The 21071-nt window shown below is 45.5% G+C and overlaps 1 protein-coding gene across 1 annotated transcript in view; it reads left to right on the forward strand.

Annotated features, from left to right (window-relative positions):
* LOC118093199 (tropomodulin-2) overlaps positions 1–19842 on the forward strand; it is a 38451-nt gene extending 18609 nt beyond the window's left edge. The window contains exons 4-10 of the mRNA XM_035132123.2: positions 6420–6542; positions 8738–8821; positions 13366–13496; positions 14025–14132; positions 16530–16673; positions 18376–18520; positions 19506–19842. Coding sequence (XP_034988014.1) covers positions 6420–6542; positions 8738–8821; positions 13366–13496; positions 14025–14132; positions 16530–16673; positions 18376–18520; positions 19506–19540 — 770 coding nt within the window. The 3' untranslated portion in view covers positions 19541–19842. The remainder of the gene's footprint in view (positions 1–6419; positions 6543–8737; positions 8822–13365; positions 13497–14024; positions 14133–16529; positions 16674–18375; positions 18521–19505) is intronic.
* Positions 19843–21071: the final 1229 nt, after the last annotated feature.

Genomic DNA, 21071 nt, shown 5'->3' on the forward strand with positions numbered 1-21071 from the left:
TGCTGAAATGCCTCCACTCACACACTAAACAACAACAAGCAACACATCGACTAAACAGCCTCGGCCCAGTATACCTGAAGGAGCGTCTCCACCACCAGGTTCAGCGCTGAGGGCCTTCTGGCAGTTTCCTCATTGCGAGAAGTGAAGTTACAGGGAACCAGGCAGAGGGCCTTCTCGGTGGTGACACCCATCCTGTGGAATGCCCTCCCATCAGATGTCAAAGAGATAAACAACTACCTGACATTTACCAAACATCTGAAGGCAGCCCTTTTTAGGGAAGTTTTTAATGTGTGATATTTTAATGTATTTTAATCTTTGTTGGAAGCCGCCCAGAGTAGCTGGGGAAACCCAGCTGGATACAAATAAATTATCATCATCATCATCACCATTATATACTAACAAAAATTTTATAACATTATACCGCTTCAAAATTCATAAACAGAAGACATACACCCTTGTGCAAATTAATTGAAACAAACAATGTAGTTTATTGTATAAAACTCACATATACATGGACAAAACTCACATAGATGTACATTAGTAACTGATATGACCTCCACTATTTTAAAGCAGCGTTTGAACACGGTTTGGCATGGAGTCTACTAGTTTCGAACAGTCACTGTTGATTTTTGGATCCCTGTACCAGCTTGAATCAGTGCCTGAATGAGCTTCTCCATAGTCGTACAGTCTACAGCACGGAGGTGACTTTTGCATATAGCCCACAAATTCTCAATGGGATTTAAGTCCTGGCCAATCAAGTGCCTGTATTTGCTGCTCTGTCATGAATTTCTTCACCACTTTCGATGTGTGGCAGGGGGCTAGGTCCTGCTGCAATATCCCAGTACTATCAGGATACCTCTTTTCCAGCTCTGGAAAGCTCATTTTCATAGAACCTCAATATATTGTGGCGAGCGCATCATTCCTTGTACTGTATTGGCTGCAGGCTTCCAACACCATAATGATCAACTGACTTTTCGTGGTTTTTTTTAGTACAGGATTACGAGTAAGATAGAAAACATGCTTTGTTTCAATTAATTTGCACAAGGGTGTATAATATGTGCATGGAGTCACAAATAAAAGGAATCAAATAAATGTTCCATAACCAGGAATGATAGGGTTGGTAAGTCACTGTCAAAGATAACTGAAATGGAGGCAGAATGCCTTTCCACAGTCAATATCCTACAAACGTGAGGTGATAGGTTGGTACTCTGAACTTAGCAATAGGGTGCTCCAAGCACAGCAGCAGACAGAACAGTTCTTCCAGGCTGATGAACTGTTTCAATGATAATTCTTCATCAGCTGGCAACAATCTAAAATGAAATCCATTAACTGTACATTCAAATACAATACAGAGATTGAAATGACAGGCCTGCATATAAACAACCAATAATAAATACATACCAAATTAATTGTAAATGGCCATGGATCAGCAATCACTTAAAAGCAGGCATGGCCAAACTTGGCCCTCCAGATGTTTTGGGACTACAACTCCCATCATCCCTAGCTAACAGGGCCAGTGGTCAGGGATGATGGGAGTTGTAGTCCCAAAACATCTGGCGGGCCAAGTTTGCCTATGCCTGGCTTAAAAGTGTAGTAAGCTGATACTGTTGGCAGAACCCTGGTAGCATTATAAAGGCTACCCACAGGTGCAATGAATCACATCAAATTTCAGGAAATTTAAAGGTACAGTATCCAAAAATCTGGCAAAGAGAACACAAACAGTAGCCATATTGTCAGAAAACTTAAATAAAACAATTGAAAGTTAATTAAGTATTCAAACTCGCCTCCCCCCCTGGTGCAGGGATTTAAATAGGTAAATAAGTCTGGTTTCTTGTTAGTGCACACACAGTTCTTGATCCATTAGCTCCCTTGTCCTTCCACACTGATGCACAGCGGAGCCCACTCCCTGCTTTTAAAAAATAATATTTCAAAACTGTACATTTTGCCAGCACCAGTTTAAAAATAAAAAGGACAGGCTAATGCATGGCTGCCTCACCACTGAGTTTGCTCCCCATGGACCTATTGAAACACGCCCCCCCCCACAAAAAAAACCCCACTCCCAGCTTTGGGGACCCTCCCCCGCAACCTCCAGATTCAAGCCCCACCCAAAAAAGTTCTACCTTGAGACCTGGTCTGGGGCAAAGTAGGTGGAGAGTTCTTTCGGATCGCACGTAGTGCCAAGGTGTGATATTGCGCAGGTGGTGCATGTGAGTCTATTGGTGCTTTTTTTAAAAAAAGAAAAACACCATCCCATGCGCAAATGTTTCACTTTGGAATCAGGGTTCAGCTGCACCTGAACAACAATATCCCCCCACATCAGGGAGAGGGACAGAAAGAGCACTGCCGGAGGCGAGAGTTTAAAATCCATCCTTCTTCCTGGAAAAGCCCTGCAGTTAGTAATTTCTCTCTCTTTCTAGCTCAGCAACTTTTCCCTTTCTTTGAAGCCGATGACTTCGCTATGGAATACTTGAGCAAAAAGAGCTCTCCAGTGTCAACCATCTGGTTAAAAGATGAACGTTCAGTTGTGTGTGTGTGTGTTCTTTAAAGTCAGCTGTATGCTTTTGATTATGTTGTGGAATAAGCTGGGGGGAGGAGAGAATTCCAAAAGCTTCATAGGGAGGCTGTGGAATCGGGAAGGAATTTGATAGAGTGACTGCTCATATTTTCTTAGGAGTCTTAGGAGGTTGTATAATCTTTGAAGGGGCAGGGCTGTGACTATCATGCAAGGACCCTACATTTCTGAATTTGCCACTATGCGGTTGTACTTAATGGACCTCTTTACCCTCACCTTTGACACTTAATAATAATAATAAATTTTTATTTTTACCCCGCCCTCCCCAGTCAAAAATCGGGCTCAGGGCGGCTCACACCAACAAAACCACAATAAAACATAAAACAATTAATTAAAATACAGATTAAAATACAGTATTAAAATTTAAAATGCTTGAAATGTATATTTTTAGGGCCCACTTTCTTTGTGTTAATTTTAGGTTGTTTAAAACTTTTAAATATTGTGCTTTAATATTGATGTTGTGTTTTAATTGTTGCAACATGCCCTGGGACCTTAAGGTGAAGGGCAGGTAATAAATTGCAGCAATTATCATCATCATCATTGTCAGGGGATTGTTGCGGCTACTCTCGAGTAAAGACGCCCCAGTCCGCTCTGTCTTTCAGAGTTTTATTGTGCATATTATTTACAGGGCAGAGATATCGGAAAACATGACTGCCTAGTCCAATTCAGAACCCGGCAATGGCTGCTTCCGGCTCTTTGGCCAGCATAAAAGCCTGGGCACCCCAAAGCGCCTCCCCCTAGCCCTGCGTGTGGGCGCGTGTCAATTCGGGTGCCGGAAGGGGCTGCATTCCTTCTCCCGTCCTTCGGCTGGAGCGTTGCAGAGGCTCCGGCACCTCGCTGCGCTGTCCTTCCACCTCTGGCCAGCTGGGTCTGTGTCTAGGCTCTGATACGTCTTGGAGCCCCTTCTCCATTCCGCTCCATTCCTCATTCCCTCCTCCTGACCCGCTGCTAGTGCTGTCACTGGGCGAAGTGCTGGTCAGGATGACTGGGGGAGGGTCCCCCTGACATCCATCATCATCATCATCATGAATATATTGCAGGGGTAAATAAGGTTTTAATGGGCATTGCTAATATGGGGAGATGTACTTGTGTGGAGGCATTCCTTTGGGAGTTGTCATAGTATCGCTAGCTTCTAAGTCTGGAAATTATGAATCACCTCCCTAAAAATAATACAAGCAACTAAATATCACACGGCAAAATCAATCAACTCCGTGCATTATTTGTCTCTTGTTCCTCGAATGCATGAAGCAGCCTTAAACTGAATCAGACCCATCTAGTTTACTTATTGCCTGGTTTCTTCACATTAGTAGACAAACACTGCTAGGTCTGGTGGGGGAAAAACATGGAGAACAGCTATAAATTTACCATTTTATTAAACTAATGCAAAGAGATGTTGAGCTCAAAGAGTTGGACCAGTTGCATCAGTGAAGGTGGCAGTAATAGGCCTCATGCAAGACTGGGAATGCAGGGCTAAGATAAAGCCACTTAAAGAATCATAGTTGTAGACTTGGAAGGTTCCTCCAAGATGAATTCAAGGCCAATCCCCTGCAACGCCAAAAAATAAAATAAATAAAAATTTCTGACAGATGGCCATCCAACTTGTTCTACTGACAAATGTTTTCTGCTGCCGGGACATGGTTGCCTCAAAGAATGTACCGGCAGCCTTCTGGTAACTTGCGGGGGAAATCATGTTCTTTTGATTCCTACAGAAAGTGCTTTGTAATATCTGGAGTAAATCGAATGGTAGCAATCAAATAGGCAATGCAACTTTGTGGGAACACTTCTTCAGAGCCTTTGAGGCTTTCTGAAGGCTTCTGTATGATGGGATGTTCCCACAGAGGAATGCTTCTTAGAGAGTTGTCAGATTCTTGGACAGCTTTGCCTTTGTAATCCGATTCATAAAATGAGAGGAGAATGCACTTGAGGTTCTAGCTCTGCTCTCATCGGAATCCGTAGGAAATGAGATGACGTTGGCTGGTGGGAAAACCCAGGCCAGGATGCAAATGTCTCGGAAAATCCTCGTAATGAAACCCAGCTGCTTAGCGTTCATTTTAAAGAAAAAGATACTTGGGCACTGGCAATGTTTTAAAACGAGCAACAACAACAACAACAACAATTTATTATTTATGCCCCGCCCATCTGGCCGGGTCTCCCCAGCCACTCTGGGCGGCTTCCAATAGAAAAATACAACACAATAATCTATTAAACATTAAAAGCCTCCCTGAACAGGGCTGCCTTCAGATGTCTTCTAAAAGTCTGGTAGTTGTTTTCCTTTTCGACATCTGTTGGGAGGGCGTTCCACGGGGCAGGCGCCACCACCGAGAAGGCCCTCTGCCTAGTTCCCTGCAACTTGGCTTCTCGCAACGAGGGAACCGCCAGAAGGCCCTCGGTGCTGGACCTCAGTGTCCGGGCAGAATAATCGAGGTGGAGACGCTCCTTCAACAACTGAATTTGCAGCATTAATTTTAATTTTATTTATTCGTTTTGTAAAATTTCTATTCTGCTTGAGTGTAAACAACAACAACCCTCAAGGCAGTTTGCAAAAGGAACGTTACGGTTCAAAAGTAACAGTAGAACAACATCTTTATTGGGACTACCTAAAAGGTCTCAAAACATCAAGCAAGCTTTCCAGTTCTCCGGAGCTCTTCTTCATCAGGGTTCGCCAACCTTTTGGAGCGGGTGGACAGATTGGCAGGCGGGAGAAATTACTGCGGGTACCACACCCCAGCTGCAACCTATTCTATTGACCACAGCAGGATGCTTCTATTAAACCCAATTTCAGCAGGGAGAGGAGGCCCAGTGGGTGCCAGGGGAGGCCTCTGTGGGCATGTGTACACCCGTGGGCACCACCAGGGGTGCAAGATGGAGTTGAGCAGGTGTTGGGGCCCTTTGGCCCTCCAGATGTTGCTGAACTCCCATCAGCTCCGACAGGCATGGCCAAAGGCCAGGGATGAGGGGAGTTGTATGTCAGTAACATCTAGACGGTGAAAGATAGAGGCACTCTGCATCTGAAATCAAGTGCTGATAATCCTAGACAAACTACCAATTAGTTTCCGGGCCCAATTCAAAGTGCTGGTTTTGACCTATAAAGCCTTAAAGGGCTCAGGACCACAGTACTTCAAGGATCGCCTCTTTCCATATGAACCTACCAGACAGACCCTGAGATCACCTTCTGAGGCCCTTCTTTGTGTGCCTCCTCCGCGAGAGGTCAGGAGGGTGACAACACAAGAACGGGGCCTTCTCTGCAGTGGCTCCCCATCTGTGGAATGCTCTCCCCAGAGAAGTTCTCTTGGCACCTTCACTACACACTTTTAGGTGCCAGGCAAAAACGTTCCTTTTCAACCAGACCTTTGTCTGACTTGATTTACATCCTATACCCTTTTTTTTTTAAAAAAAGCTGGCCCTTTGGGTTTTTTTTTTAAATTGGGTTGTTGGTTTTGTTTTGATTTTATGGATTTGATCTTTTATGTGAACCGTATACCCTGAGACCTCCGGGTATAGGTCGGTATAGAAATTAAAATAATAGTAATATAATAATAATAATAATAATAATAAATAATAATAATAATAATATGTTGAGAATATCTGAACACTCAGAACATCAACAGCATGGGTCTGGAAAGTGAAAATGCGTCCTTTTCCCAACCTTTGCCCGGGATGGTCAGCAGTCAAGTGTTCCATGACAGCATTTACCAGAATCTGCGCATTCAGACTACACAAAGATCCATACAACTTCTCTCTGAATAAATGCTTAAGCGGGTGAACCCTGCCAGCATTACTGACAATTACATCACCACCATCCAGTTTAATCTGCTTTCTCTTCCTTTCCCCTTTTTTCTTTTTAAAGGAAAAGCATTTATCCCTAAAGAAAGACCAATAGAAACTCGCGCAGAGGAGAAAGTAACGCTGGATCCAGAATTAGAAGAAGCCCTGGCCAGTGCCTCTGACACTGAGCTGTACGATCTAGCAGGTTTGTTGCCGTCTTTGAACAGCTGGGTTATCACAAACTGGGCCTAGGTATCTTAACACAGCTGGCAGCAACAGCCCTACATATTATTTTTTTTGCAACTCCTACCATGCTTCTCAAAGGGGCCATCCATGATGCTGCAATATATGCTGACAGGACCAAACTACACATTCTGTTTTTGTTTTTTAATACACACACACACACACACACTAGCTGGCTCTGCCACGCGTTGCGGTGGCTAATCCCTGTGACTGCCACCACCCTGTGTCGATCCATGATGTATTCCGCCCCCTCTTCCCCACACCCCCGGGTTTCCCCTGTGATTCCCCCCAACCTGCCCCGTCCCATGATGTATCATGCCCCCTCTTCCCCCCTACCCCCGGCCCATCCCTGTGACTGGCCCCACCATGTCCTGACCTATCCCTGCCCCCCCAACCATAGCTGCCAAGTCTCCCGTATTCCCCGGGAAACCCCCGTTTTTCCAGCTATCCCCAGCCGAAAAAACGGATTCCCCCCCGTTTTATTCTGGTGTGGCGGCCATTTTGGAACTGGGCGGAGCATGCTCAGAAGCGACTTTGGGTGCTGCTTTGCCCAGTTCCAAAATGGCTGCAGCGCGACTTCTGGTGCGGTGGCCATTTTGGAACAGGGCAGAGCAGCATCAAAAGTCGCTTCTGAGCATGCTCCGCCCAGTTCCAAAATGGTGGCAGCGCTACTTCCGGTCTGCTACTTCTGGTTCAGTCCCTTATTTCTCAGGCCGGAACTTGGCAGGTATGCCCCCCACCCCCACCCAGGTGAGTCAGTACCTCCATTCGGCCTAGTCTGTAAAGGCTTCGGCCTAGTATGTAAACGGCAGCCGAGGTGCTGTTTAAAGGGAAGGTTCTATAGGTGCAGTACCAGTGTAGCCGCCGCTAGAGGGCGCTGGTTTACTGCCTGGTTCTTTTCCCAGCATGCACTTTTGGCTGAGTGGTGCGTTCTGGAACGGGTTTGGGGGGTTTCACCGGGCGGAGGTGTGGCATCTGTCTTTAGTAACTTTCTAAGGTCCTTCGGACATTTGCATGTGATGTTGTGTCAAATTTTGAGCGCAATCGGTCAAGCGGTTTCGGTGAAAAGTGGATACCCACCCCCATGTCCTTTTTACATTTTTATTTATACTGTATAGATATATATAATTTTCTGTTTTACAATTTAGAATATTCATTTAAAAAACCTTAAAATATCAAAAAACTTCCCTTCTCCTCTTTCCATGGTTCATTTTGCACAACAGAAATCCCTGCATATTTTATACAGTGGTACCTCGCAAGATGAAAATAATTCGTTCCGCGGGTCGCTTCGTCTAGCGAGATTTTCGTCTTGCGGAAACAAACAGCAAAAAAATCATCTTGCGAGACACAGCCATAGAAAGCTTCGTCTTGCGAGGCAACAAAGCGTCTAGCGAGTTTTCCGTTGCACGAGGCATTTGTCTTGCGAGGTACCCCTGTACTGTATAAACTAAACTAAAGCATTCAGTATTCCATTAAACCATCCATCCAAACCGCACATTCTGTTAGCTACATAGCTGTGCCTTTCCCCCCTGCACACAAGAGGCTACTGTGGGGTTCCTGATCTGGATTGTGTCCTTATTATGGGGAACAGGAGGGCTTTAACCCTTTGTCCCCTCACTATCCTTAAAAAAAGAGAGAGAAAAGAAACAAAGGAGACTCGCCCCTGATTACAGGTTTGGGATTCCCAATCTGGACTGGGACTACAATCGAGGGTTAATGCCCCCTGGATGCTAGGACCCCTGTACTTTAAAGGCATAGCTATGACTCAGTAGCCAAAGTCCATAAGTTCTTATAGCACAAAGGCAAATGTAGATTTCCCCCCAAGTTTTTCCACTGCTGGGCTATTGAAATCCTATACTGTATTGCTGGGCCTTCTCGGTGGTGGCACCCGCCCCGTGGAACACCCAGATGTCAAGGAAATAAACAACTATCTAACTTTTAGAAGACATCTGAAGGCAACCCTGTTGAGGGAAGTTTTCAATGTTTGATGTTTTATCGTGTTTTTAATATTCTGTTGGGAGCCGCCCAGAGTCGCTGGGGAAACCCAGACAGATGGGAGGGGTATAAATAATAAATGATGATAGTGATGATGATGATGATGATGATGATGATGATAGCTGAAGCTAACACCTGTGCTCTTGTTGCTGGTTTTTACAGCTGTCCTAGGAGTGCACAACCTGGTCAACAACCCAAAGTTTGATGAAGGAACCACCACTAAAGATGGCAAAGAAACCGTGAAAAGTAAGCAGGCACTTTTCTTTCTCCCAGGTGGTTTGCAAGCATCCAAGCCGGCAATGGAAGCCAAAGGGGAAATTCCAGACTGTCGCTGTTTTGGGGTGGGATTCTGGCAAGGGCCGAGGGCTTTCTGGCAGTTCCTTCACTGCGAGAAGGGAGGTTACAGGGAACCAGGCAGAGGGCCTTCTTGGTAGTGGCACCCACCCTGTGGAACGCCCTCCCATCAGATGTCAAGGAAATAAAATAAACAACTGACTTTTAGAAGACATCGAAAGGCAGCCCTGTTTAGTGAAGTTTTAAATGTTTGATTGTGTTTTTAATATTCTGTTGGGAGCCGCCCAGAGTGGCTGGGGAAACCCAGACAGATGGGGGGGGGTATAAATAAATTATTGTTATTGTTATTGTTATTATTAAATCGCATACAGGCAAATCCAGGTTGCAGAATCGGAATGAATGCTCATTGAGTTGCCAGGGTCATCTAATCGCTGTGCAGTCAAATCAGGATGAATGCTCAGCATAAATGGGCTGTATGGAAGCACATTAAGTTATACCTGGTTTATACATTAAATATCTTCTAGGATAACAAAGCACACTCCCATGACAAGGAACTCTCCTCTCAGCAGCAAGAACCATGATAACTAGACACTGAAAGGACCTCTCAGGAATGGAAATTGATGGCTGGTACCCCAATTTATGAGAAACTGCCCTACTAGAAAAGTTAACCAACAAACTTATTATTTATTAAATGTATATACAGCCTTTCATCAAAAGCTCACAACATAAAAAGATAAAATCATTGTTTTTCAAGCATTTCAAAGCAATTTAAAGTCCTAAATGGCTTAGGACTATGGCTTACTTCTCCCATCTATATATATAACAATGTAAAAATCGTGAAAGTGCGGGATCCACTTTTCTCCGTAACCGCTTGACCGATCATCCTGAAATTTTGACACAACGATCCAGGCCACTCCCCGAGCGTTGTTAGAAAAAAATCCCTCAAATCCTCACACCTCCGCAGGTACAAACCTCTTTTCCCACAAAGTAAAACAGCGCCCTCAAGTGGATTTCCTCCCACAGTACACCCCCTCCCTTCCTGTGAAATCTACACCACACCCACAAACCCCGCCTCCACCACGAGATCCACCACTCACATCCATCCATCCAGCAGAGGTGTCGAAGACCAAACCAACTGAAAACAGGTCTTTTGCAGCCGCAAGGCCCAACATTGCCAAGTGGAGGTAGGGGCCTGCCTGGGGGTGGGGGTTGGGGGCCGAATGGGGGGCAGGGATACGTAATGGTTCAGAACAGGGTGGGGGGAGACACAGGGATGAAACCTGCCCTCCCCACAGTATCTCGCCTCGGCTCAGGGGGACTCTGAGGCTCAGGGGGATCTGAAGGGGGGCTATTACCCTCCATTTCACAGACTAACGCACAGCAACGCATGTAGGGCCAGCTAGTACTGTATAAACCTGTCCATATATTAAGTTCTTCTGGAGAGCATCGTCTCTGCATCCCACCAACATATCAGGTACATTTATCAGGAAATGTGCCTCCCTGGCTGCACCCAGGCTCATTTAAAGCCCTTTAATGGTTTCTCACTTGTATACATTGTACTTCTGACCGACTTTAAACCAACTACCTTTGGATCCGGGCCTTTGTGTGTGGGCTGTTTTAAGATTAACTGCGGTTCCAGTTGTCTTCCCACGTTCGTAAAGCAAGTGCCCCTGGGAAATGTGGAAGAAACGGGGCAGTTTTTATTCCACCCAAAATGAGGTGGATGGTATAGCCCTCCCAGATAGAGGCTCGTTTGCTGCAGCCCTCAAAGGCCTTATGTTGCTAATTCGTGTCCCTCTCTGTGATTATTTTCTCTCTCTTTTTTTGCAAAGTTCCACCATTCCAGCTTGGTGGGTCTGCTAAGCTGCACTCCTGTCACATATTTAGCAGCTAGGAATTTGCTTTGTCAGACATCTTCATTCCAAAAACAATACTCCCTTCCCTCCAGCAGATGCTTGTTGCTTTGTTTTCAATTGGGGGGGGGGGAAGGGTGAGGCATGCATTTCAGGAGCTCCTGAAGAAATAAGATTATAAGCAGACTAAACGAAGAGAGGCTGCACAGGAGGGGGGGGGAAGAGGAGCTGTTGTGTTACCCTGGTTAAACTAGGGTCAAAGAGACCTGGATTCAAATCCTGCCGCAGAACTGTGTTATTTTAGGGGGGAAAGGTAGGAATAATTGCATTAAAATGTGCATATAAGAGGAGAAATTTTGAATTGCTGATGGGTTTGCATGAGGAGCAGAAGCTGAGAAATTCACCCATCCCAACTCTTTAAAGTGCCACAAAACTTGTGCGGTTGCTGGAACAGTCTAAGGCAGCTCCCCATCTCAAATTTCTCTTTAATTTGTATTTGGCTTGGAGTTTGCTAGTTGCTAGAAGTATAGCTTTCCATACGGTAGCTGCTTGGGTGGTCTAAGCCTGCTATTTATCTAATATTTAAGAATTACAATTGCAGATTAGTTTAAAAAGCTATGAGTTCGGGCTTTTTGTATTTTTTTTGGGGGGGGAGCACTTGCAGGAATCAGTACTGCTTTATATAGCTCAGGGCTGCCAGCATTGAGAATGGTTGTGCAAGCAAGGCTCCTCAAGACTTGACAAAGTGAGCAGCTCTTCTCTTGTAGGATGTGCAGATGTGGCAATTTCACGAGCATCAATGGAATTCACAGATGGAGCATGCAGAGGATGTCCATAACTTAGTTCAGACCAGCATAATTCTGTAGCACAATAGGGGCACCCCTCATTTCTTTCTAGGATATTATCTTTCCTAATGAGGTTCGCTGGTGTTGGGTCATCTTAAACGACAGAATATGGTTGTTGTGGTTGTTATTTATTAAATTTATATACTGCCCTATACCTGCAGGTCTCAGGGTGGTTGTAATGCAACTGACTGAATGACTGTCTGAACAACAACAATGGTTTATTATTTATACCCCGCCCGTATGACTGGGTTTCCCTAGCCACTCTGGGCAGCTCCCAACAGAATATTAAAAACACGATTCTATGATAAAACATCAAACATTAAAACTTCCCTAAACAGAGATGTCTTCTAAAAGTCAGATAGTTGTTTATTTCCTTGACATGTGATGGGAGGGTGTTCCACAGGGCAGGCGACACCATTGAGAAGGCCCTCTGCCTGGTTCCCTGTAACCTTACTTCTCGCAATGAAGGAACCGCCAGAAGGCCCTCGGCCCTTGCCGGAATCCCACCCGAAAAAGTGACAAGTCTGGAACTTGTGTAAAAACGTTCTCCCAGAATTCCCCATCCTATTTGTGGGCATAGCTGCCAAGTTATCCCTTTTTTAAAGGAATTTTCCCTTATGCTGAATAGGCTTCCTCGCGAGAAAAGGGAAAACTTGGCAGCTATGTTTGTGGGCGGTGAAATTGGTGTGTGTGGGGGGAACATTCTCCTGAATATTTGGGATGGAGAGATGGTAATTCTGCTGCAATTTGGATGGTGACAAAAAAGGAAACTCAAAATTCATCAGAAAACTCCCTGGGAAAATCGTTGGCTCGCGTAGCACCCAGCATGGGATTTAGAAAGGTCAAATAACCAAGGAGCATCTTTAAAAACTGGGCATGTGGTGGGGGAATGAATCTTCAGGATGTCTCCCTTCTTTCCCATGACTTTACCTTCTGCGCAACCAGCGGCACATTGTTCCATGGGAGTAGAAAACCGAAGATGTCCAGAAAGTCAGTCAATCCATCTGAACAGCTTTCAAGACAAGAACAGAAGAGGCGATCTGAATGGCTGCTAACTGCTCCAACTGACTGGGCTTTCAGCTCAACCAGGGATCCTTTTAAACAACTCACCTGGCCTCCTAGGAAACAAAACATTCCCCAGGATTCCACAGCTGGTTGTGAGGTCAGAGCCTGGCCAAGGACTGGAGCCAATGGGCTCTGGGCTCCAGGAACACTCTCTCTGCCAGGCCTATGGCACCACTGGGCAACTCCAAGCGTCTGACCCACCTTCTTTTCCTCAGAGAATCCTGGGCACTGAAGTTTACCTCTCACAGAGTTACAAATCCCAGCAGCTGAACAAGAACAAGAATAAGAATAGTTTACCAGTATTTATACCCTGCCCATTCAGCTGGGTTTCCCCAGCCACTCTGGGCGGCTCCCAACAGAATATCAAACATTACAAACTTCCCTAAATTTCTCTGTGTTTTTAATGATGATGATAATAATAATAATAAAATCTGGCTCCCAACAGAATTAAAGGCGCAATAAAACACCAAACATTAAAAACCTCCCTAAACAGGGCTGTCTTCAGATGTCTTCTAAAAGTCAGATAGTTGTTTATTTCCTTGAATTCTGATGGGAGGGCGTTCCACAGGGCGGGCGCCACTTCCGAGAAGGCCCTCTGCCTGGTCCCTGTAACCTCACTTCTCGCAGGAAGGGAACCGCCAGAAGGCCCTCAGAGGTGGACCTCAAGTGTCCGGGCTGAACGATGTGGGTGGAGATGCCATCTCAATGCATAACTGGTTTATGTTCTTTTTAGATGTAGTCAAAGGGGAGAAGGTCAAGCCAGTTTTCGAGGAACCGCCTAACCCAACGAATGTTGAAGCCTCTTTGCAAAGAATAAAGGCAAATGATCCCACGCTCCTGGAAGTCAATCTGAACAACATAAAGGTAGGGATATCATTGCTGTTTATCTGATTGCCCCATTGTGCCATTTTTTATTATTTGCAAAGTATTCCTAAATGGTCTTAATTTTGTTTTATAAAGTATTGTTACGACACTACCCCAATCTCTGAGTGGTGAGAGACTTCAGGGCTGCCTCTGCTTCACCCAGGGTTTGGTTACCTTGGAATAAAGGTCAGCAGAGACTGTGGCGTCTTTAGGATATATGGTTTTATTTACACACATATACAATTGAGCATAGGATGGAGGGGCTCACACCTTCTTCTTCTTCTTTGGCCGAGTAAGATTGTCTTCCATAGCATTACCACCCCAACAGATATTCATAGCTGCCAAGTTCTCCCTTTTTTAAAGGGAAATTCCCTTATGCTGAATAGGCTTCCTCGTGAGAAAAGGGAAAACTTGGCAGCTATGGATATTGCTTCTCCATTAGAATTCCAGGGAACGACCCTTCCAACTCTATGATTTGGATTCAAAGATACTCATTTTTAAATATTGTATTTTTCTCGATTAATACAGAATATCCCCATTCCAACTTTGAAAGACTTTGCAAAAGCTTTGGAAACCAACACCCACGTGACGAAATTCAGCCTGGCTGCTACTCGGAGCAACGACCCTGTTGCAATTGTAAGTTTGAGAATACTATTCTTTGGAGAGAAAGAAAAAGCTCTTAATTTTTGGCTGAATTAAGCTGCAGCGTTCCAAATGCCGAGAAGCTTTCAAACTCAAAACTAGCTCCGGGGCTACAGCGTTTTTGAGATTTTGTCAGCGAAAGTTCTCTCCACGGCTTTCCTCTGCCCTGTTCGAGAGTTCACTCTCTCTCCTTTATTGCTGGATTTGGGAACATAGGAAAACTAGATTTTGTGTCTAGCTGCTGAGCAAGCAGAAACTAATCAGGCATAGCTCTCCTCATCTCTGCTTATGATAGAAAAGACCGCACAGCTGTGCCTCTGTTAAAATGCACCAGAGTCTCAGAAGAAGAAATAAAATGGCAATTCAGCATACCGTACTGGTTACGGGGATCGCAAACTGTTTTAGAAAAAAAAGTAACCACCCTCACCGCTCAGTGGCTTCATGGGCACCTGGGAAGAACCTCAGAACCATCCTGTTGGTGACTCCTGAGTTACAACAATCCAAGCACATTTTATCCAGAAAATAAATTAGGTCCCATTTTAGAGCTCTAACATCTCTGATTTGTAAGCTGCGTTGCTGTCTCATCAGCATCCATAGATGGAGGAACCGAGCAAGTGCGTGCCCGCACAAACACACACAGCATCCTTCCTTCCTCTTCATCCCAGCATGCCTTGCTTCTCAGAACCAATCACAGAAATGAGAATATTCTGCTATTTATACTGGCCAGGCTCCAGCATGCTAAATTCTCCTTCCGCTGTGGCCACTGCTTCATGTCTCGTGAGGTCTTCTTCTTTGAATCAGCAGGGGAGTCCCCACGCTACATGGGGGGACGGATGGAGCACAGCTGAGGCTTCTCAGTTGGGTCCCCGGGATTGTAGAGCTGAAGAGACTTACTGGAGCTAAGCGTTCCTGCCACCCTTTTAGGGATGTTTCACAAAACTCATCCCACAATTTTTATTCTGAAGGCCAAGCAAGTCATGACATTAAACAGGACTTTGCATTTAACAGACCATGGTTTGGCAGTGTGTTTGGACCAGGCATAGGCAAACTCGGCCCTCCATATGTTTTGAGACTACAATTCCCATCATCCCTGACGGCTGGTCCTGTTAGCTAGGGATGATGGGAGTTGGAGTCCCAAAACATCTGGAGGGCTGAGTTTGCCTATGCCTGGTTTGGACCATGAATAGTTCAATGGAAAGAGAGTTCCAGAACTGTGGAGGTGAAGGAGGAGGAGGAGGAGGAGGAGGGAGGAGGAGGAGGAGGGAGAAGCTACCCTTCTGACTGGGTTACCTGAGCCACTGTAGGCGGTTTCCAACAAGTCAAAACACAATATGACATTAAACATTAAAAACTTCCCTGAACAGGGCTGCCTTCAGATGTCTTCTAAAGGTTGTGTAGTTCCTTATCTCCTTGGCATCTGATGGGAGGGCGTTCCTGTGTCTTGTGCCCATTAACCTACCGGTAATTGAACTTACTGGGTGGAAGCATACATGTTTGGGCCTCAAGCAAAGCTGATCTTAACACCCAGGCAGAATCACATGGGTGATGGTGGTCCTTTAGCTAATGGATTCTGAACCATTTGGGCCTTGAAAGCTTAACACTGGCAGTTTGAATTGGGTGCAGAAATACATCTGTAGGCAATGCAGCTTGTGCCAAATTGATGTCAGGTGTTGCAACTTAACGTCATTAACATCAGTATCAAAACTTCCACAATCAGGAACTGGAAAAGTCACATTGTTAGTCTTGGGAAATCCTTTCATACATATCCAATGATAGGAGCCTATATTCTTCTGGGGCCATTATATGTAGGTATTGTTGTTGTTCCTGTGCGATGTAATCCATAAGAGACAGTCAAGTACAACATTCCTTGTTCCTCCTGGCTGGAGCATCCTTCCTTTTGCATGTGATAGAAGGTGGGCATGACCTAACCTGTCCAGGTAAAAAAAGAACGAGTCACGCAGCACACCTCCCTCTTTTTGGACACCTTCGTTTGACCAGCTTTTAGCTAGACCGCTCTGCTAGCTCTCAGCTAGCAGAGGCAGTGGAATTATTCCCCCATATGGGGTAGATCCACATATACATACAGTATTTGTAACTAAGTCTGCCTTCAGGGATCCAACTGTGAACTGATGTAAGTAAACTTCTTTTATTGACTTTGAGTAAGATTGTCTGCTGTGCATATAAAAGGGGAATGTAAACTCTGCTAAGTAAAGAAACTTGCTAGCGCAGGTTAGGAAGGATGTTAATGAACAATATATTCTCTCCTGCCACCCTGAACATTCCTACAGTTCCTATTACTACCCACCCCGTACCAGCTGGTATGGGGCAGGTTACAGCGCTTTGTGGGGTATCCTGAGATCTGAACTCACACCACTCTTTTCCTCCCTTCAGGCTTTTGCAGATACATTAAAAGTGAACAAGACGCTGAAAAGTCTAAATGTAGAATCCAATTTCATCACGGGGACAGGCATCCTTGCCTTGGTTGAAGCCCTGAAAGGGAATGAAACATTGACGGAGATAAAAATTGATAATCAGGTAAGGAAAGGGCAGCATACTGGAACTTAAGGGTTAGCTGGAATCTGAAAGTTGCAGCTTGACTATGAAAATTAGCTGGGAGGCAGTGTCCAAGGTCTTGTGTTCAGCAGTAGGAGGGCAAGGCTTTTGATTTTCCTAAGTACAAGGATGGGGAGCCTGTGGCCCTCCAGGTGTTGTTGGACTCCCAGTGCCCATCAGCAGCATGACTGATGGTCAGGGATGACTGACACCACCTGGAAGATCAAAGGCGATCTGCAGAGTTGTCACCTGCCCCACACCCAGGGGCACCAACTAGAGGGGGCTGAGGGCATCTCCCAAAAATTTTAAGGAGGGGTCTGGGCCCCATCAAAATTCCATGACAGCCATGCACGCGTGCCACAGGGCATGCTTGCATCATGCGTGCAAGTCCTGCAACGTGCACACAACACCTCAGCATGCCCCACGGCATGCGCGAGTGATGTCAACACACCCTGTGGCATGCATGCATGATGCCAGCACATGTGCGCACATTGCCCAGCCCCTCCCAATTGCGGGGGCAAGCCAGTGTGCTTGCCCAGACCTGATGGCACGGGTGAAGCCATGTGCCTTTGGAAGCGCCGCTGTGACCGGCGCAGGGTTTTTGCAAGCTGCGTCTTCACTTGCCCCACAGCTGATGTCATATGGTGTCAGACTTTGGGGAATCAGCTCCCCCCTCCATGGCAGTAGAAGATCAAACTAAAGAAATGTCTTGCTAATTAGATTCTTTAATAATCACAGTGAGAGAGAAAAGAACACGTCTCCCTAGAATGGCGGTGCTCCCAATTAAGGCTTACTCCCCCCTCCCTATCTATTAATCTGCGTCACTCCTACGTCTTGTAATCTGAGTTTGTACAGTCTGCACTTTCTGTTCTGAGAATTTCTGAGCTCTTCATGACCTTGGGGAGAGCAGAGAAATGCTGTCCAACGACTGTGAATCTGTTAACCCTCTCTCCCCCAGTGTTTCTTCTTCTTCTAGTTGTTCCCCATCCAGTATTTCCCAGCTCCTGCCTTCTGAACTATGCCCCTCCGCAAACCACTATTCCAAATCTACGCTGTCCTCCTATTCCTGGGAAGATTTGTGATCGGGGAGGGAGTGGCTCCCACCATTCCTCCTCAGTACAGCCCTCCTCAGCACAGTCCCTGACATATGGGGAAGCAGCCTTGGGGATATTGACCACCTTGGGAACCGGATGTCCCCCACAACTGCTGCAGAGGCTAGCCTTGCCCTTGGGCACAGTGACCATGCCCACCCCACCCATCTGTTCATTTGGTGTGTGGAGGGGATCTATGGGCACACAACTCATATGCAGACAGAGCATTCCTTTCTATCCTGTCCATACTTGTGGACTGTGGGAAGGATTGGTCACTGTGTATTTGGGGGTCATTGTTTGTCGACATGGCTCTGCAACCGCCTTCAGATGTTCTATAAGGGGCTCATCTAAACTCCCCCCACCCAACACACACATGCACACACTTAAGATTTGCACAGATCCGTCCCTTGTTCCTCCCTCCTCCCTCTGTTTAGTGTCCCTGCCTACCCTTGACTGGAAGCTCTTTGACGCCAAGGACTTGCTTTTTCCTGTAAAGTGCCATGTATGTTGATGTGCTATATTAAGTGTTGGGAGAAATCTGTGTGTCTGTTTCTTTGTGCTAAGAAAGTCAACCTTTCCACCTCCTTTCCCAGAGACAACAACTCGGCACAGCGGTTGAGATGGAGATTGCTCAGATGTTGGAGGAGAATTCACAGATCCTCAAATTTGGGTACCAGTTTACAAAGCAAGGCCCAAGAACCAGGGTAGCAGCAGCCATCACTAAAAATAATGACCTAGGTAAGACTTGCTGGTCCTAGCAAGACCTCTGGGGCATCCTTCAGTTGCCAAGGTAACATTTCCCAGCCTTAAGATCCCTGGGTAACATTTCCTCACTAGTCTGAGAACCGGGGCCAGATTTAGGTTTGATGAGGCCCTAAGCTACTGAAGGTAATGGGGGCCTTTATCTGTCCAGCTGTCCTTTGTCAAGAACAAATTGTCACTGTTTTTTGTGTTGAATATATGCTATATGGTCATTTATGGACCTAATAGGTATCTAAAGCCATTTGCACATAACAAAATATGTGTTTTATCAAAGTAATTGTTGAACTGAAATACAATTAAGAAGTATATTAATAGTGAAATACAATTAAGAAGAAGAATTTTTATAGTGAAATAATTACCAGTGATATTTTAGGGAGCAGGCTAGCAGGCAGGGCCCATTACTTACATCATAGGAGCCTACACAACACAAAACACTGTTGCTGTATGTAGGTTTTATTGTATTTGTTTTTTATTTTATATTTTGGAAATATTTTTTTCAGTTTCTTTTCCTTTAATTTTTTTGGGGCCCCCAAGAGAGTGGGGCCCTAAGCTATAGCTTGTTTAGCTTATATGTAAATCCGGCACTGCTGAGAACAGTACCAAACAGTAGGGTTGGGGGGAAATGTGGCTTTCCCAGATATTGTTGGACTACAACTCCCATCATCCATGCCTGCTGGCCACATTGGCTGGGACAGATTGGAATTGGAGCCGAGCAGCACCCAAAGAGCCACAGGTTCTCAACCCCAGCTGTATAGTCAATAGCAATGGAAATGAGTTCTAATGCCTATGTTCATAGCCTGGATGCGAGTGACTGTAGCTCCTTGGAAGAAGGGCAAGACACACCTCTGATACATAAACGCAACACAGTTAATTAACTCCCCCCCCAAGTTGCAAAAATTAGTAAAGCGCCCCGTGACACTTAGCAAGCTGTGCTTTCTCTCCCCCCCCCTTCTCTCTCTAGTTCGCAAGAAGCGTGTGGAAGGAGGACGCCACTAGTCTTGCCAGGAGGTGAACAAGCTAGATGTCAAAGAGAGCTGTTCTATCACCCATCTCAGAGAATTCACTGGTCTTAAGGGAAGACACTGGAAAGTCTTTAGAATGAAGCTCCTCGTGTTCCATTCTCCTATCCCTCTCCCCCCACACCTTTTTTTTATTAACAAAATGATTCAGCCTGATTTTTCATAAAAATATTATTCTTCTTCTTTTAATCAATTATGTAAAGCCAAAATATACACCATAGAGGCCAAATAGCCATTCATGTGGATCTTCTGAAACCACTAGAAGTCTTCCGTTGACTTCAGTTACAGTGGAACCTCGGTTTATGAACACCTCGGTTTATGAATTTTCGGTTTATGAACGCCGCGGACCCATCTGGAACGGATTAATTCACTTTCCATTACTTTTAATGGGAAAGTTCGCTTCAGTTTATGAACGCTTCAGTTTATGAACAGACTTCCGGAACCAATTACACCCATGTTTCAGTTTATGAACGCTTCAGTTTAAGTACTTCACGGACCCGTCTGGAACGGATTAATTCACTTTCCATTACTTTCAATGGAAAAGTTTGCTTCAGTTTATGAACGGTTACTCCGTGGACCGTCTGGAACGGATTAATCCACTTTCCATTACTTTCAATGGGAAAGTTTGCTTCAGTTTATGAACGCTTCAGTTTATGAACAGACTTCCGGAACCAATTGTGTTCATAAACCGAGGTACCACTGTACAAGATGCCGCATACAAGGCCAGGGCTCACAAATGAGTGTGGCACTTTCTCAGTCCTGCTGAATTCTTTCTGCATAAGTAAGGACTGGTCTCTGCAGTGCCACTCTGCCCTCTTTCCTTCCGCCCTAGCAATCTATAACCATGCATTGAATTAAGGTGGTTCTGAGCCTCTGGTCCTGGGCCCCGCCCAAGACGAGAATGGGAGAGCCTGGGATGAAAAAGCCCAATGGCGACCTTCTGTCCCCATTAAATTAACAAGGGCACACAGTCCACTAGGAAGGTCTCCCCATTGAAATGAATGGGAGATGCCTGGTGAATTGTTCCTCGTGGATCAGAACTGTCCATTTCCCGCTCCTGAAACCTGCCAGTTCATCTTGCCTCGTAGTACAGCAGGATCTGGTCTGTTCCCATACAATCCACTTAGCTACCTTCCTGAGCGGAGCTCTGTGTGGATCATAAAAGGGACCAAGAGGTCGTTTTTAAAGCAACCTCTCGCATTAGGATGGGACCATCTCTCCACCAGCAACCCCCACTCACCAAACAGATCGGCCTTTGAAATCCAGACTACAACGTGCCAAAAAACAGTGAGGAGAGAAGAGGTTACGGAACAAAGGAGTTTGTGCTAAGTCACACAAAGGCTCAATGTGGACAGGACAACGTTGTTTGCACTAACCATAGTTTAGAGTCCAAAGTTTGGTGTGAGCTTCCAAACATATAGACAAACCGCAGTTCAGAGGAGCTAGTCTGCTTTCATTTCCCATCTGTCAGCAAACCACATTCCATCCGCTCGACTAAGTATTCAGGC

This window comes from Zootoca vivipara, chromosome 14 (assembly GCF_963506605.1).
Source record: "Zootoca vivipara chromosome 14, rZooViv1.1, whole genome shotgun sequence".
NCBI classification, from domain to species: Eukaryota; Metazoa; Chordata; class Lepidosauria; order Squamata; family Lacertidae; genus Zootoca; species Zootoca vivipara.